Source organism: Neltuma alba, unplaced genomic scaffold, assembly GCF_004799145.2.
Source record: "Neltuma alba isolate B1F8T4 unplaced genomic scaffold, ASM479914v2 tig00012014_pilon, whole genome shotgun sequence".
Taxonomy (NCBI): domain Eukaryota; kingdom Viridiplantae; phylum Streptophyta; class Magnoliopsida; order Fabales; family Fabaceae; genus Neltuma; species Neltuma alba.
In genome coordinates, this window is record NW_021636585.1 from 132741 (window position 1) to 150903 (window position 18163).

At 32.6% G+C, this 18163-nt stretch overlaps 1 protein-coding gene across 1 annotated transcript; it reads left to right on the forward strand.

Moving 5' to 3' along the window:
- Nucleotides 1-7762: 7762 nt before the first annotated feature.
- On the forward strand, nt 7763-17128 carry LOC114721229 (probable leucine-rich repeat receptor-like protein kinase At5g49770). Its single transcript, XM_028907058.1, has 19 exons — nt 7763-7991; nt 8235-8352; nt 8441-8512; nt 9070-9144; nt 9241-9312; nt 9961-10122; nt 10206-10280; nt 11370-11441; nt 11534-11605; nt 11714-11782; nt 11893-11967; nt 12072-12143; nt 12233-12370; nt 13154-13635; nt 13737-13892; nt 13983-14116; nt 14275-14494; nt 14910-15145; nt 16345-17128. The coding sequence occupies exons 1-19, from the start codon at nt 7907-7909 to the stop codon at nt 16813-16815; spliced, it is 2856 nt and encodes a 951-aa protein (XP_028762891.1). The 5' UTR covers nt 7763-7906; the 3' UTR covers nt 16816-17128.
- The last annotated feature ends 1035 nt before the right edge of the window (nt 17129-18163 follow it).

The window sequence follows — 18163 nt, forward strand, 5'->3', positions numbered from 1 at the left end:
TCCTTCAACTGATGTGTAAACTATTAGTCCTTGAACATATAGAATGAGGATTAATAATTTAATTTTGATGTATTTTGCTTGTTTAGTAATTCCTTTTATGTGTTCCTAAAATGGGAAGGGAATTATAATTTGAAAGAGGCATAGCGCTGTTTTGTGATGAATAATTGGATAAATTTCTATTTTTCTTGCAAGATGTTTAAATTATATACTGCTTTATTTTAACAATTTTGCATAAGTTTCTCTTAAACTTATTATAACATATTTAAATATAATATTCATTTCTTTTGTTAAAATATATTTTATTTGAAAATATATTTCTTGATGTTCTTAGTGCTTTTTGTGAAATTTTTTTTATCATATCAAAAGTTATAAATTTTAAGGCTAAAATATGGAGTGCTTTTGATCCGTTAACTTTATACAATATTTTAATTTAATCCCTTAACTTTAAAAAATATACTTTTAGTCCTTTAACTCTAAAAAAAATTGATGATATTTAGATCTTGAATATTAATAAGATATTTTTAAATATTAACATTTTAATTTTAATTTTTAAAATAATTATGATTGTTACAGAAAATCATCATTTAAAATTAAAAATTTTAAGATTAAAGAACTAAAAATACAATTTTAAGTCTAAAAATATAATTTTTAAAATTAGGGATCAAACTAAAAATTTATATGAAGATAAATGACCCAATGTATACTTTAGCATAAATTTAACGTATTTTAAATAAAAACCACATTTTTTCAGCTTTATGAATTATTTGAACTGTCAAGATAAATTATTTTTCTTTATAAATTATTTTTTTAGCTTTATAGATGATTCAAAGTAGATTTTTTTTTTTAATGACAAGATTATTTTTCTTTTCCGTTGTTGGATCTGCGTCCGATGTCGACTTCACAGTCATAACCCGGAATACAGTGCCAACTGCCAACTGCCAACTGCCAACATGGCGAGAAATCAATAACGCGAGTGAGATGTTTTTTTAATTATGATCCTCTTGTATAGCATAATATTAAAAATTTATTGATATTTTTTTTGCCAACAAAAATTTATTGATATTTAATACAAAAGTACATATATTAATATGAATCAGATTGTATATGTTGCTTTTACATAAATCACTATTATATTAAAAATTTCTCTCTCCAAATGGATGCTCGTTTTCCTCAAATGAAGTCTCACTCTTAATCCTAATCTATCCCTTCTCCGTAAGTGAGACTCAAATAGGCTTTAAATATTAGGCCTTTCTCCATATAGGAATGGAGCCCAAAACCCAACTATAATTGCCATAGCTTTTGGCATAATGGTTGCACGTACGAGAGTATAAGAATACGGCCAACAAGTACTGGTCCAAATAAAAAGGGTTTAGGTACCTTAAATATCATGTCTTGGATTCGATTCTTAGAGCGGTATATATGGGAAAAAATACTGTTGGGAAAGGTTTCCACTACAACGTCTGACAGTACCTCGAGAGATTAATCTCTTACTATTCAGGTGGGAAAATACTCTAGGCAAAAAAAAAAAAAAAGAATATAAGAATACGAGAAATTTAGATGAAAGTAAGAAAATGAAAGTAAAGCATATCAACACGACCTATTCTTAACAACACCCGCGTCACTTAATATATTGTGACAATTGAGTCAAATAAAATCCCTACGTCATATTGTTCTTCTCTTCACAATTAGAGAGTCATTTCAATCTTTTTAAGGCAAGGGTTCAATTTCCAAACTAGATTTAGCATTCAAAACCACTCCTAATAACAAAATTCGCTTCAAAAATATTTTTTTTTTACACAACAAAGGCTTGTTGATGGAAATATTATTTTGCGAGGGAGAGCATAATTAAAGATTAAGTCTTGAAGTTAGTATCGAGTTTTAACACTCAAGAATTGATGGATTATAGAGATAATGTAATGCTTAAATTTAGCTTGTTGAGTTTTTGTCCCATTAATTGATCTGATATATATGATAATTGTATATATTGATTAAGTTCGAATTAAGTGTGTGTGTGTGTGTATAAATATCATAACTATAACTCTAATTTTAAATCCTAAAATCAATGTAAATATAAACCCATTAATTTAGGTATTAAATGACCATTATAATCATACCGTACTCTAAAATTTTATATTTGCTTCAAATCCTAATCTTTATATTTTCTCTCCTCTCCAAAATAATATTTTCATTAGAAAGTTCTTGTTAAGTAGAAAAATATTTATGAAGGGAATTTTATGATTAGAAGTGGTTTTGAGTACAAAATCAAGTTTAGAAGTTGGGTTCTTAGTTTTTCCCTTAAAAATGACGGAAGTGTTCTTTACTTCTTTAGTCCCGAAAAGAAGAAGAAAAGAAGCGTATCTTGTTACGTTGGCCGAAAAATAAACAAGAAGTGTATCTATCTTTTTCTTTTTTCCCAGTGTGGAAGTGTATTTATGTATTCTACTATTGTTATCAAACTCCGGCGTTGATTCTCTAAGTTTAATGTTTTTACGTTTTTAACTAACTAAATTATGTCGATTCGTTCTTAAACTCATGATAATTGTAAATTTGACTAAACTTATGAATTCGTTTACCAAGTTTACCGTTTTTAATTTTTTAGCTTGCAAAATCATGTCAACTTGTTCTTAAACACGTGTTAAATTTTAGATTTGATTATGTTTTTTGACTTTAAATATGAATTTTATAAGAATTTTTTGGTTGAAGGTGATAAATTATGAACATTAAGGGGTATAATTTCAATTATTTAAATTTAAAATACATTTAAATGAAATTGTTCTCATTTTTTATATATTAATTATTTGATTATATACTTTTAATATCAATTTACTAATAAAAGTAAACTTTTACGAGTTTATGATTTGAGTGTATATCGTTATCACGAATTTGTTTAAACTCGCGAGTTTAACAACCTTCGTCTATAACAAGGATACGAAACTGTGATTGGGAATAAGCATATTTTATATATTTTTATGAGTGTTTATATTTTCATACCAGGGAATCTCTCAAAATATCGATTTGTATGATGGTATGGACCAATTATTATTAAAACAACAAACCCGTTATTGCGTTTCTGTATAAAAGAATGTACACTGCTTATTGCCTGATTGATTTTAGTTTTTCTTTTTTTTGTCAAAAGACTGATTTTAGTTTATTTGAAATAATTTTACGTTATCAGACTAACGTACGAGAGGCATTATCTCGTAAGTGTAAAATCTTCTGATGATTAATATAATATCTATTTAACTAATTTGATTAGATTAAAAAAGTTAAATAAGTTAGTTAATTATAAAAAATATGACATATTTTTTCTAAAACACCATAATTATTTTTCTTAATATCCTTCCTCCCTCACTTACTTGATTATGGTTGAGGGGGGATTTATAGGAGTAATTTAGGAAAAAATAATAAATATGACAAAAAGACCTTATATTTAGGATTAAAATTAAATCAATAATTAGATCTTATATTAAAAATCGGAGGAGTACCTCTTTCTCGTATTCTCAATGGAAATTCACTTCTTCTTCTTCTTTTTTTAATTTAATACCTTTTTTTTTTGCCAAAATTTAATACCTATTGGAATTCCAAAAATGCCTTGTGAATGTAAGTTTCGGATGTGGAGCTGCATCTTAAATTGACTCATGGTGACACTTTTTAGATACTACCGCCGGTCCTAATTATAAGAGGCAATTGACTAATTTGAGAAGATTAAGGAAGTAAGTTGAGTTGATTATTTGTCTTAAATAGATATTGTCTTTCATAAAATATTCTTGCTAATTAAGTATATTGACTAGAACTATCATTGTTAGAATGACTACTTTGGAAAAAAAAATGTATAAATATGAGAGACAAAGTGGATTGGGGTCTTATATTTAGGATCAAAATAAAAGTCAAACAGGGTCTTATATTAAGGATCGGAGGTAGTATATTGTGACGACAACAACAACAAAAAAACTTGTTTGATGTACTGGATTGTATAAAATTTTTTGTTCTTTCCCCCTAAGATATCCTCTTTTTTACCTCAGAATGGTTAGCAAAAGTTTGTAGCTTAAAATATGTAATAAAATCTTTTTATTATAGGATATTCTTATTAATATTAAAAATCCTGCAATTTTATGCTTGGTTAAAAAATCATCAACTAAATTGAAGAAAAGAATTCGTAAAAAGGATAATACAAGTTCGGACTTGCGAAGTGCATTTGTTAAGAGAACTTTAACCATAACATTCTTAGTCTGACAAAGATTAGTCTCAGGTCCAAAGTGATTTGAGTATACTATGGCCCTATTTGGATGTCCTTCCAAACCATGGTTTGGGGTCAAATCATGGTTTTGAACCCCAAAACCATGGTTTCGACAGAAGTGGTTTGAAGTTGCTTCTGGCTCAAATTTTCCAGACATTGGTGTGGGCCCAACAGCATATGACAAAGCAGCCCCCATAATTGATGTCTCACTCTTCATTCCACACTCGGTTCTTCACTATTTAATCTTATAATTTATAAATATATATACACATATTAATTATTTATTAGTTATATTATCTTATATATTATTAATTATGTTAGTAAAAATTATTTTATTAACAATTTTATTTCTTCAAATCAAAATATATTATAAAATCTATCCCTTATATAATTATAATATTAATTTATGCCCTTTTTAGTAATTTGCACATATAAAAAGTGCTTCTGGTAACAACTATCCAAACACTCTCACTTCTCAGAATCACTTTTTCATAAAATCTATTCTCTCCAAAATCTATTTTCTAGAAGCTATTTTCCAAACCATGGTTTGGTTTTATCCAAACACACCCTAACAGTGCTAAAATTAAAGATTAGAAATGTGTAGAGACTCCACTAAATCACGTTAGCAAAAAATCTACTCCCGTCTTATATAACATATAGGTAATATTCTTTCAAATAGGTTGGTTTTATATATAAGCAACAATTTGTATTTGTCTAAAAATTTAATGATTTTTTTACCTCTAATTAATTATATGTTTCTCATCTCTTTTTCTACTTATTCTCGCATAAATAAGTACATATTTGGGGGGGGGACTCCAGAAGTTAAGCAACTAATTTGTTAAAAGAAAGAAAAGACAACTAATTTAATTTATAGATATTAATAAAGTTAGTTAATTTAGTTATTCATGATACTCCTTTGGTCACTAATATAGGATCCAATTATTGAGTTGGTTTTGGTTCTAAATATAAGACCCATTTCTCATATTTATTAATTTTCTCTAAATTACCCCTATGGATACTCCCTCAACCATAATCAAGTAGAAGAAGAAGAGGGGTATTAAGAAAGATGATTAAGGTGTTTTAGGAAAAACGTATCATATTTCTTATAATTAACTAACTTAGTTAACTTTCTTAATCTAATCAAATTGGTTAAATGGGTCTTATATTAAGGACCGAAGGAGTAAATACTACCTCCAGTCCTTAATATAAAACTCATTTGACTTTTATTTTAGTTTGAAATATAATACTCTAATCTACTTTGTCTTTTATATTTATCATTTTTTTTCAAAGTAATCTAATTCTAACCAATACACTTTATTAGCACAGATATTTTAAAAAATATATATATTTATTACAAATAACTAATTTAATTAGTTTTTTTAATTTACTTAAATTACTCAACTAGTTGTTACAGAGGTAGTGTGTCCTAATTATTCATGAACGTGGGTTTAACGGAAAGAGTCACTGCCTTGCAACATGGCGAACAAGGGTCAAGTGCTGGCGAGCAATGCACCTCTTATATATTAAATAATTTTAATCAACACTTTCGCCTACATGATTTGGGCTCTGTTTGGATAGCATCCCAAACCACCCAAACCATGGTTTGGGGAAAATGCTACCCAAACAGCCTCTCCAAAAACCAAAACCATGGTTTTGGGTCAAAACCATGGTTTTGACTCCAAAACCATGGTTTTGGAAAAAGCAAAATTTTTTTGCTTTTGGAGAAAAAAGGGAGAGTGTGAGAGCCTATATGATATGTATCTTATTATTTTTTTTATAAACATATTTTTTTATAAATATATTTAATCTTATATTTTATAAATATATATAGACATTAATTATTTATTAATTATATTATCTTATGTATTATTAATTATGTTGGTAAAAAACATATTATTAACAATTTTATTTCTTCAAATTAAAATATATCATAAAATCTATTTTTTCTGTAATTATCATATTAATTTATGTCTTTTTTTTAGTAATTTATATATATAAAAAGTGCTTCTGATAACAACTATCCAAACACTCTCACTTCTCAGAATCACTTTTTTACAAAATCTATTCTTCACAGAATCTATTTTTTCCAGAATCTATTCTCCAGAATCACTTTTTCAAACCACGGTTTGGTTTCATCCAAACACACCCTTGGGTTAGTTAGTAGAAGTTGCTATGCCAAGTCCAACGCGTACGTGAGAAGCAGACGACGACCACAACGATGGACATTCAAAGGCACGTGGTTGGATGTCTTGTCACCTAAGTACGATAGCTGGGTTATTGTTGAGAAATTAAAAGCTTTAGATAGCCAATTTGCACCACTAGGGAATGCGCCATTAACTACGGGCTTATCTTTTCATTCAATGCCGTCCCCCGTACTTCACAATGCTCCACTCTGAAAAGTGAGAAGGACGTGCCAAGAATCCCTCCAAATATCCTGGTATCGTTTCATCCATTCCACACACGACGCATTGACTTGGCTGGCTCGTGATTTGCCATTTCTTTTTATCATTTTTCGACGGAATTTTCATGGTCTTCTATAAAGACAACATTGTTCACCTAATTACCCTGTCTGCTATTGACTGACTTGTGAAGTGCTGAACCTTGTTGGTCGTTCTTTTGGTATGTGTCCTATTTAACTGAACTAGAACTTTGTGATCATTTACACTTTAGAGAGATTCTTCGGTACATTTTGGTATAAGAAGGGAAAAAAGAGTTATTCTGAGCACATCGATGGGTCCCACTAGAAAATGTGACGCACTTGTTTAGGTATCTTGACATGGCTAAGGGTGTGTTTGGATGAAACCAAACCGTGGTTTGAAAAAGTGATTCTAGAGAATAGATTCTGAGAAGAATAGATTTTATGAAAAAGTGATTTTGAGAAGTGAGAGTATTTGGATAGTTGTTATCAGAAGTACTTTTTATACATATAAATTACTAAAAAAAGACACAAGTTAATATGATAATTACAGAAAAAATAGATTTTATGATATATTTTAATTTGAAGGAATAAAATTGTTACTAATATATTTTTATTAACATAATTAATAATACATAAAATAATACAATTAATAAATAATTAATATGTATATATATTTATAAAATATAAGATTAAATATGTTTATAAAAAAAATAACAAGATACATATCTTATAGGCTCTCACACTCTCCCTTTTTTCTCCAAAAGCAAAAATTTTTTGCTTTTTCCAAAATCATAATTTTGACCCAAAACCATGATTTTGGTTTTTGGGTGATTGATTCCCCAAACCATGGTTTAGGATGTCACTCAAATGCCTTTTTAGTTTACTTGTAACCTTTTATGACTGGAGTATACTCTTTTTTTTTGGGTTACAGGTGACAAGATCTTAGAGTTTTACGATGGTCTATGGAGTCTAGAGCTGTTGGCTACTTGGCCTTTCTACTCATCACGGACACTCGGATCAAGATATTTAATTGTTGGCAGAGAAAAGAAGGGTCAAGATATTTAATGTTTTGTTCAGCATTTGTTGACTTCTAATATAGCAGTGTTTTCTTTTTGCTCGTTATTGACTTTTCCAACACTGGTGTGCCGGGTGGCCAGCGTGTTGGGTGTGAGGTTGATAACAAAAGAGTTCTGCTATTCAATTTAGAAATATTATCACAGTGGTGTGCTCGTGAATGCTGGTTTAACTTGATGATGGGTCGAACAATACTGGTATTCCTCCTACTTGTCTGCAATTACTCGCTGGTTGCAGTAGCAGAAACTGCTACAGAGGATTGTGAGTCCAACCTTAAGGCTTATATTCTATCTCTTTGATATTTTTCTTGAGATCTAAACGCAGTCTTCGGTATATAGTTAGTACCAGAAGCACTGGCCCTGCTTTTGTTGGTAGAAAGAATGTGGAAGACAAAAAATTTGTGTCCTGACGCTCTCAAATTATACATAGGTTTTGAGTTTTTCTTCCTGCAGTTCTTCAGTGGGATTTTTGTTACTGAAATGTTATTGTTGGGATATCTGGCAGTGACCGCTCTGAAGTCTCTTATGGATACATGGCAGAACACACCTCCCACCTGGGTGGGATCTGATCCTTGTAATGATTGGGATGAAATTAAGTGCAACGGTTCTCATGTTATTTCCATGTAGTGTCTCTCTCTAAGTGCTATGCTTTCTTGCTACCTTCTTCTGGACTTTACGTTTCAGGTATTAACATGCTTGCTAGTATTTCAGATCGCTATCCAGCACAGGTTTGGCAGGCCAGCTTTCTGGAGATATTGGATCACTATCTGAATTACAGACCTTGTAACTCTTTTACCTTTAGTATTACCTTCTAATATATATTCCACAGCTAAGTTTGTGAAACACTTGGCTTCTGCCTGTTATCTATCTTCTGTCCATTATCTTTAGGAAATGATCAGAGTTCTTTGGATCAACTAGTCTACACAACATGCATGTGGCAAATCTTTAGAAAAAGAGAGGAAGAATGCAGTGTAGGAAGAGGCATCCTCTTAAAAGCCAAAAAAAAAAAAAAAAGCTCAGATTAAAAAAAGAAGTAAATAGAAAATCTCATGCTCAAAAAAGCTCTCTAATCTCTTTGCGTATCATATGGAGAAAAACTATTGTCATGAACTTGAATAACTGAGCACAAAAATCACAAAAAGAGCAATCCTTTGACAAAGAAGATTAACAAGCAGAAACTACTCTCTGGAGATTTTTGCATTTTACATAACCAAGTGCACCTCATGCTAGTAAGAAGAGCGCAACTCTAAAACACCTCAGCGCTTCATTATCTTAGCCTTACTGGGAAACCGCATTACAATAACTGGTCTCTTTGTTCTTGGTTGTTCTTCTTTTAATAGGGATTTGTCGTACAACAAGGACTTGACAGGACCACTTCCTCAAGCCATTGGAAATTTGAAGAAGCTGTCAACACTGTAAGACAGTATTGACTGTTAAATTTAGTAATTTAAATCTGCATTAGTTTGATAAATGCTTCTAACAAAACAGTTGCTTTCTCCTTTATCTTCCAGAATTGTTGTTGGTTGTGGTTTCAATGGTCCTATCCCAGAAGAAATAGGAAATCTGCAGGAGCTCGTCTACCTGTAAGCAATTTTAACTCTGTTATTTTGTTAAGGTACACGCTTTTGGTATTTTCTGGATGAGACTCTCAAATAATAGTTGATTTGACTTGTGTTTTTGATTAAATTGCATCTCTCAAGTTTTGATATTAAAGAGGCGATTACATAAACATTCCTTTTATTTTTAAAATTCATATTGATTTCCTATATATGTCCCTCCTTTACAATTTTATCACAACATCTCCCCTGAGACAAGGTGTGAGTTGCACAAGCCTTTCTTGAATTTGTGGAAATTAGATAGACCCCTTCTCTGTTTTTAAAATTATACACAAACATTTCTTGAAAGTAAAAGGAAAAATTGTTTAATTTCAGACAAATTTAAGCAGCTCTGTGTAATTTATTTTTTTGTTCTTAGGGGAGATTCGTGCCGGATTTGACGGTACAAGGGATATCTGTAATTTTAGCAGAAGTCACTCCACGGAATTTACTATTTTTTAGCAGAAACTTTTGTAGGTTTCAAAAATTTAAGGATTGAAATATAAGGAGAATCCATGTAATTTGAACAAAACTCACGGGAGCTTTACTTTTTTTTCTATCTCTTCATTTTTCTACGTTCAAGATTCTGTATTGATATCTATGATTGTAGCCTAAATCAATTACTTTCAATTGCAGATCTTTAAATTCCAATAAGTTTGTTGGACAAATTCCAGCTTCTATTGGTAATCTGTCTAAACTATATTGGTTAGATTTAGCTGATAATCAGTTTGAAGGGCCCATCCCAGTATCTAGTGGCAGTAAGCCTGGTCTTGATCTGCTCCATCATGCAAAGCATTTGTACGTCAACTTATTCTGCCATAGTTGGCTTAGATTTACACTCACTATCCATCTAACATATTTCAATTTTTCCTTATTTACAGTCATTGTGGCAACAATAAGCTCTCTGGCCCCATTCCTCCTAAACTTTTTAGCTCGGAAATGACTTTGATTCACGTGTAAGAGCTAAGAACTGTCCTAATGATTTTTTACCTACTCATTTGTAATAGAGAAAATAGCATATATATAAATATGATGTTCCTACCCATATATTGAGAATGCCATGACATTGAAGATTGGCTTGAACTTGTTAACTAGACGTTCATGAGTCACTGTAATTTTCTTGCATAACATTACTTCCTTCTTTGTTATGGAAGTGGTAATGCCTCCAGTGAAAATTTAGATGAATGTTCTCCTGTTTGAAAATTTAAGAAGGGGAGGTAAGAGCAACTTATTGATTATTTTTTCCCTTTGCTTTTTGCACAATGGAGAGCCTCATCTTTCAATCTCACCTAGATAAAGCATCTAGTTTTACTTACGGTGTGTTTGGTTGAATTTGGAGAGAGTGGAAGGATTTTTCTTCCATCCCCTTGTTTGGTTAAAAATTAGAGGGGATCTATCCCACTCCAATAGTGCAGTAATCGTAAAATTCCCTCCCTTCCCCTTTCCTCTAAATTCTAATAAAACCAAATGGAAGAACATTGAAATCCCTTCTCTCCCTCCCATAAAATTCTCCCCGCTCCTCTTTGTTTAACCAGACAATATGTTAGTAAACTGTGATAGCTTTTCATTGAAGGAAAAAGAGAAAGTAGTGGAGAATGAAGACGTGCAAATAGGGAGAGCGAAAAGACCAATAAATCACAGGAGATACTTCTTACACTGCTATCTTAATTTCCGTGCTATCTTGGATGCTATGGCATAAGATACCATAATTTTTATAATTCTCATGTATGTTTGAGATGACAACTAAATTATCGAAAAACTTATACAAGAAATTTTTGAAAAGTTGACATGTTATAAGTTCATAATCATTGTGAACCCAGGATTTTTTCTGGTTGTGCTGCCAGCAAAATTTAGGCATTGTTTGCGTCCAAGCATTTTATATACCAATATCAAACACAAGTATATTAGATACCTAGATGAAGGCAGCATCACACTAAACACTTCCATAATGGTAAAATTAATTAACTTTTTAAGGATTTCTTCTTTGTCTTGCCATTCCAAGTTAAAATAATATGCGTTTTTGCCTTGATATCTTTTCTGGGCAGGCTTTTTGAAAGCAATCAACTCACTGGAAGCATCCCATCTACACTTGGACTTGTTCAGAGTCTGGAGGTGGTGTGAGTGCCTATGCTATATCCTCAAAAAAAATCATGAACAGAAGTCACTTTTAGCTTGCCCTTTTTGTTCTAATCTGCTGTTTTGGATGCAGGCGTCTTGACAGTAATTTTCTAAGTGGACCCGTGCCTCCGAAGATCAGCAGCCTAGAAAAAGTTCAAGAGATGTAAGCAGAGATGACAAACTTGCCAAATGCATTTTCATTTTTTCTAAGGCGTATTGTTTGTCAAAAATTGAACCTTATTCATAGAGGTTTCACAATTATGGTTGTCAGGTACTTGTCCAACAATAAGCTTTCAGGATCCCTGCCGAACCTTGCTGGAATGAGCGTTCTCAGCACCATGTAATCAGTAAAGCATTTATGTTTAATAGCAACTACTAATATGATTTCCTTGTCATTCTATGTCAGTGTCACTTTGTGAGAATGTCTGATTTTGTTGAGTCCATTTGCAGGGATATCAGCAATAATAGCTTTGATGCATGGGATTTTCCACCATGGCTTTCAACTATGAAGTCCCTAACGACGTTGTATGTCTTTCTTTTTAAACTTCTTTGACCCCTAAGTACTCCCTCTTTCTCTGTGTTTTCAACCCTCGAATGCAGTTATCCATTAGCTTTATCCTGCATTGCAGAAAGATGGAGAGCACACAACTTCAAGGACAGATCTCTCCTTCTTTCTTTAGCCTTCCCAATTTACAGACTGTGTGAGTACACCAGGCTCTTTTTACTAGCGATAGTTCCAATAAAATAGATGACGAGAACTCACGCTGAACATTCTGCGATGTGATCATAGGTCTCTAAAACATAATGAACTAAATGGAACCTTGGACATAGGCACCACCGATGGCAGCCAGCTGCGGCTCATTGACTTGCAGGATAATAAAATTAACAAGCTTGACCAAAGTGGCAGAGTCTCCCAAGTCAAGATAATGTAAGCCATATCTGGATTCTCTTTTTTGCTATCTTCCCATACGTATAATTGGTGATTCAATTACTTTTGAAAAGTTTAATTAACTTCATGTAAAATATTGAATAAATTATAAGAACGTACATCGAGTTATGTCAAAATAACTCAAACTTCCTTTTTATTTTTTAAGATTAATACAAACCTCTATTGAATTTTACTGAAATTCTACTAACCTCCCTTCTTTTTTTAAAGCCTACATACATCTCTTTTGAAATAAAGTATATTGGAGTCAATTACACAAACCATCATCAAGCTTTGTTGAATTTACACAAATCAAAACTTCATTTTCAAAATACATTCAAACCTCTCCTCAGAATAGATGAGAAATTTGTGTAATTTACTCTTTATTTTCATAAAAGATCTGCGTAGGTTTTAAAAGTAGAAGTGAGGTCTATATCATGTTAACAGAAATCAAGAGGGATATGTGTGATATACGTTTTGATTGTGGGAGAGATCCGTCCGAGTATTGGAAATAGAGAGAACATTTTTGTAATTTCTGCAAAACCTAAGAACAGCCCATATAATCAAATATCTATATCACCAACCATCAATCAATTCAATATATCTATAAAAGTTGTAGAAAGATGTGCTATTCACAAGGCGTGAAGCCATAAACAATGCAACTCATCTATGACCTTATGCCAACGTTTGAGACCTAATTTAGTTAACTTTAAACATTTAACACTTCCATCAAGTTTTTTCTCCGACTCCTGGCCAAATTATTTAACTGCATTTTTTTAACTACAGGCTCAAAGGTAACCTGGTTTGCGAAGAAACTGGAATGGCGTCAGAGAATTACTGTTCGGATTCCCAACCCAGTGATAACCAGTATAGAACACCCTTTAATAACTGTGAGCCTGGTGCCTGTAGTGCAGAACAGCTTCCCAGCCCCAACTGCCAATGCTCTTATCCATATACGGGAACTTTAAATTTCAGAGCACCTTCCTTCTCAGACTTGGAAAACAGCACTCACTATGCAACCCTTCACGATTCTCTTATGCAGTCTTTTGAATTTCATGATCTTCCCGTGGATTCAGTTTCTCTGAGCCATCCAGTCAAGGATTCAAATCAGTATCTTGTATTGAGCTTACAAGTCTTCCCGTCAAATCAAGATCGTTTCAATCGGACTGGGACTTCTGGCATTGGCTTTCTGCTCAGTAATCAGACATTTAAGCCCCCCAAAGAGTTTGGACCATTTTACTTTAACGCAGACAGATATGGGCACTTTGGTAAATGTCTTTCAGGCAGCAGTGATAATATAAATTATTGTGGTTGATCCATTTTAAAATAACTTTTGCTACCTCTCCTTCCCCCCCCCCCCATAATTTAGGATCTGCGAAGCATAGTAAATCAGCAAACATTGGCATCATAATAGGTGCAACAGTGGGTGGTTCAATCCTTCTGGTGTTATTAATCCTCGCTGGTGTTTATGCCTGCTTCCAGAAGAAGAGAGCAGAAAGAGCAATTGAACACAACAATCCTTTCAGTATGATAATATTATACTTGGCTCCTGTAGTTCTAGTCAGTAGTTACTTCAAATTGAGTTAACTAATATGTTTGATTTCATGAAATGCAGGGCGCTGGGATAGTGAGACTAGTAGTGGTGTCCCTCAGTTGAAAGGCGCAAGGCAGTTCTCATTCGTAGAGATTAAAAAGTGCACTACAAATTTTTCTCAAGCTAACGAGATTGGAACTGGTGGCTATGGGAAGGTTTTGATTTTTTTTTTTTTTTGGGTTATTTTAAACGTGTTCTTGTGAGTGAGACATTTAGCCAAACATTGGATTGAGATGATTGTCTTCTCATCTTTTCTGTTTTTCTCAATAACTCAATTTCTTTCTTTTTCATTGTTTTCCAAACCTGTCAACAGGTTTACAAGGGAACTCTTCCAAATGGACAAATAATAGCCATAAAACGAGCCTTAAAAGAATCTATGCAAGGAGCATTTGAATTTAAAGCAGAAATTGAACTTCTATCAAGAGTCCACCATAAAAATCTTGTTAGTCTTTTAGGATTCTGCTTTGAGAAAGGAGAGCAAATGCTTGTCTATGAGTATGTCCCTCGTGGGAGTCTGAAGGATACTCTCTCAGGTACTTCTATTAGTTTTGTTTCCTACTAAAGAGATGAAGTTAGGCTTCTTTTAACAGCTGAATTGAATTATTTGCTTTAAGGAAATGATATCCTTTTACCCAGCAAAAAAATAACAGCAAAGAACAGCGTAATTGCCTATCACTGTAGAATTTTGGAGCCTTTTGTTGCACTTCCATCCTCAAATTTCTTGGCATCGTGGGCACACTGGCATTACGATGCAATATATGAGATATAATAGCATTGAATATATCAGAAGATCTACAAAATTCTAGGGTGAAGTTGATGGAATCCAAATGTCTTCTTACATATTTACATCCTTGTGGCATCTTTAATACCAGGAGAAGACTTTTTACTCAGACGATTCAGATGCATAAATAATTTCTTGTTTCTGATAATATAACTACGATCGTGCAGGGAAATCAGGATTTAAATTGGATTGGATCAGAAGGCTAAAAATTGCCCTTGGTGCTGCCAGGGGTTTGGCTTATCTTCATGAACATGCCAACCCTCCTATCATACACAGGGACATCAAATCAAACAATATTTTACTGGATGAGCGCTTGAATGCTAAGGTTGCTGATTTTGGTCTCTCCAAGTCTATGGTTGATACTGAAAAAGATCATATTACCACTCAAGTTAAAGGAACAATGGTTGGTATAGTATCTTCTAAATCCTTATTGTTGACCAAGGAAAGCTACATAATTACTTATGAGAAGATGACATCTGATTTAACTAGGGGATGGAAATGGTAGAGTGTGTTTTACTTTGTCCCTGTTGGATAGATTTTTTTAAGTGTTAATCCAATCATTACTCACAAAAACTTCATACTCCTTTCGAGATTGAATGAAATTATGTAAGAATGTTATCCAATTATGATTTAATCATCTGCTTCTCATGTTCCGTGAATAGCCAGGACATTGAGGAATATCCATAAAGGCATTAAATGCTATCCAATTATGATTTAACTGCATCAGCAAATAGAATAGGAATACCTCTGTAGCAGTAGTTATGGTGAAATATTTCTACCATTTAAATGATTAGACCATAGCAACCAAAAGCATGATATTGAATTCTGTCTGGAAGGAAAAGAATTTGAAGAATTCCAAATTATTATCACTTACTATCTCCCGTCCTTAGTATGAGAGTTAGATAACTAATTTGAAGAAATTAGGAAAATTAGTTAAGTTGATTAATTATCATAAATGTGTTTTGACTTTTTCAAACTGCCATATTTAATCATGTATTCATGCACATTGGAACTAGTCCTTTGTAGAAACCTCTTACAATCAATAGGGATATTCTAGGTAGACAGTTGATTGCAGCCTTATATTTAAGAAAAGTTTCCAAATACAATAGGCATGCACTTGTTTTATGCAAGATGTTTTACGTGATGGAAGGAAATGAATATGAAATCCTTCTTAGTTGTCTCCAGTACCATCACCTTATGACCAGGATATTTACAACAACTCTGATAAAGACATTAAAATATTGCGTCATTCTTAACTGTCATTTTTCTTATTACACAATTTCTTTTGGTAGAGCAATCGTTAATAACATTGTGAAGGTAATGATAATCTTACCACAATTATTTTTTTTAATTAGTGTGGATCAAATTAATGCTATTTGTTATGTAAAGATTGTCAAACTTAGCAAAGAAAGTTCTCTCATAAACTGAAGGAAAATTACATTTATACGCAAACAAATAAAGGAGAGCCAAGCGTTGAGTTTTGTCCAACCTATAAAGATTTAGTAATGTCTGCAGTAACATCTATTGTGGAAAAATTCATTTGCATCACATACATATATGTGCAACCTTATTGATGAGAAAGGATTTTTGTTCTTGTTGCAGGGCTATTTGGATCCAGAGTATTATATGTCTCAGCAATTAACTGAGAAGAGTGATGTTTACGGTTTCGGAGTGCTATTGCTAGAGCTGATAACGGCGAGAAAACCTATAGAAAGAGGGAAATATATAGTAAAAGAGATCAAGAATGCGCTTGATAAGAAGAGAGATTTATGTGGTCTTTATGAACTCCTTGACCCCACCATGGATTTAGGGTCAACACTGATTGGTTTTGAGAAGTATGTAAATCTTGCAATGATGTGTGTGGAGGAATCAGGTGCTGACAGGCCTGCAATGAGTAATGTGGTGAAAGAGATTGAAAACTTGTTGCTGTTGGCTGGTGCAAACCCCAATGCTGAATCAGCATCCACGTCAGCTAGTTATGAGGATTTTAGCAAAGGATCTGGCCATCCTTACAGCAATGAGTCCCTTGATGCAGGGGCAGTGCCTCCAAATCCAAAGATTGAGTCTATGTGAGTCTTATTTTCATGTTTGAGGACTGCTTTGTTTGTGGCCAAAGAAGAAGAAAAGGAACAATAGAAAAGGGAAAGATTGATTGTGCGTATATAAGTTCTAGTTTGAGATTGAGTTTGGTTTGAACTTAGCTTGACAGATTGAAGATGGAACTCCAATTGAAAGGGAAAGCTTTCGCTGTATTTTTTTCCTTTTAAAAGCTGTGTTTTTATGAAGATGGTTTTAATGCTTGAATATGGTTTGTTGGATGAACACTTGAAAGTTAATGGAACGACAATGGTTGATATATAACACAGGTTTTGGCCTTAGGCTTAAATCACCAGAGGACTGTAACACCCTTCCTTAAAACCTGTTAAAACATTTCTCAAAGCATTTGACTCTGCCATAGTTGAAAGGATTGAATCAAAATCAAAGTTTAACATTCAAAGGTCTACCATAATTAAGCGAATCTGTGTAACAAAATGGATCCACTGGCAGAAAGAGGCAACCTTATCTTTCCTACCATGATGGGAAAAGTCCTAAATCCATAATAAGCAACTCAATGATGTACGATATACACAATAAATAGGTTCAATGTACTTTGAGGTCTAAGTTACAAAAAGATGGTACTAGTCTTCCTGCACATACATTTGACAAATATCATTCCTTCGAATAAATAAAATTCAAAATACGAAGACAGTAACTAAGAAGAGTAGTATTATGGTAGTATTAACTACTGAAGATTACCTCAAATAGTTGAAATGGGATAGGTATGAATGTGAGTGGAGTTCTGGTTGAAATACTTATAATATAAACTTGTATACGAGATTATAGTAATCATATTATAGTATTTGCCAGCGGTAATCGTATTGTAGTCAACAATACCCAAAATAACCAATTTTATTTCAATTGGGCTTTATTTCTGCCTTTATTACAAAACCAACTGGGCGTAAAAATTGGGCTTGTAGCCCATTAAAAATGGGCCAACAACCGTGGGCTACATGGATGGTCTATAAAGTGAATAAACAGCATGTTATTTCTTAGGACCCCTCCTTTCACGCTTGACCTTCATATTGCTGAACATGATTCTCAGCTAAATAATCCCCAAAATAATTTATAATACTTCCAATATATTATATTAATTATGTGCCCAGTTTCATTTGTATTTTCATCAAGCATGCTTAAGTACAACTAGAATTCTATTCTAAAAGTAATTTTTTTTGGGTGAACAATTCTAAAAGTGATTTTGTATATAAGCGTCAAACACACTTGAATTGAAAAAACAAATGTTATATCTCTCAATAGGATTTGATTGTTCAAATGTTTATGTAATATTCAGCTGCAAAGTTCATTGATCAGATTAAATTAAAAG

Excerpts from the sequence above, each read along its gene's own strand:
- LOC114721229 (XM_028907058.1), top strand. The coding sequence starts at position 7,907 with ATGATGGGTCGAACAATACTGGTATTCCTCCTACTTGTCTGCAATTAC. Across the intron at positions 11,442-11,533 it reads GTTCAGAGTCTGGAGGTGGT|GCGTCTTGACAGTAATTTTC; the intron begins GTGAGTGCCTAT and ends TTTTGGATGCAG. Across the intron at positions 13,636-13,736 it reads AGACAGATATGGGCACTTTG|GATCTGCGAAGCATAGTAAA; the intron begins GTAAATGTCTTT and ends CCCATAATTTAG.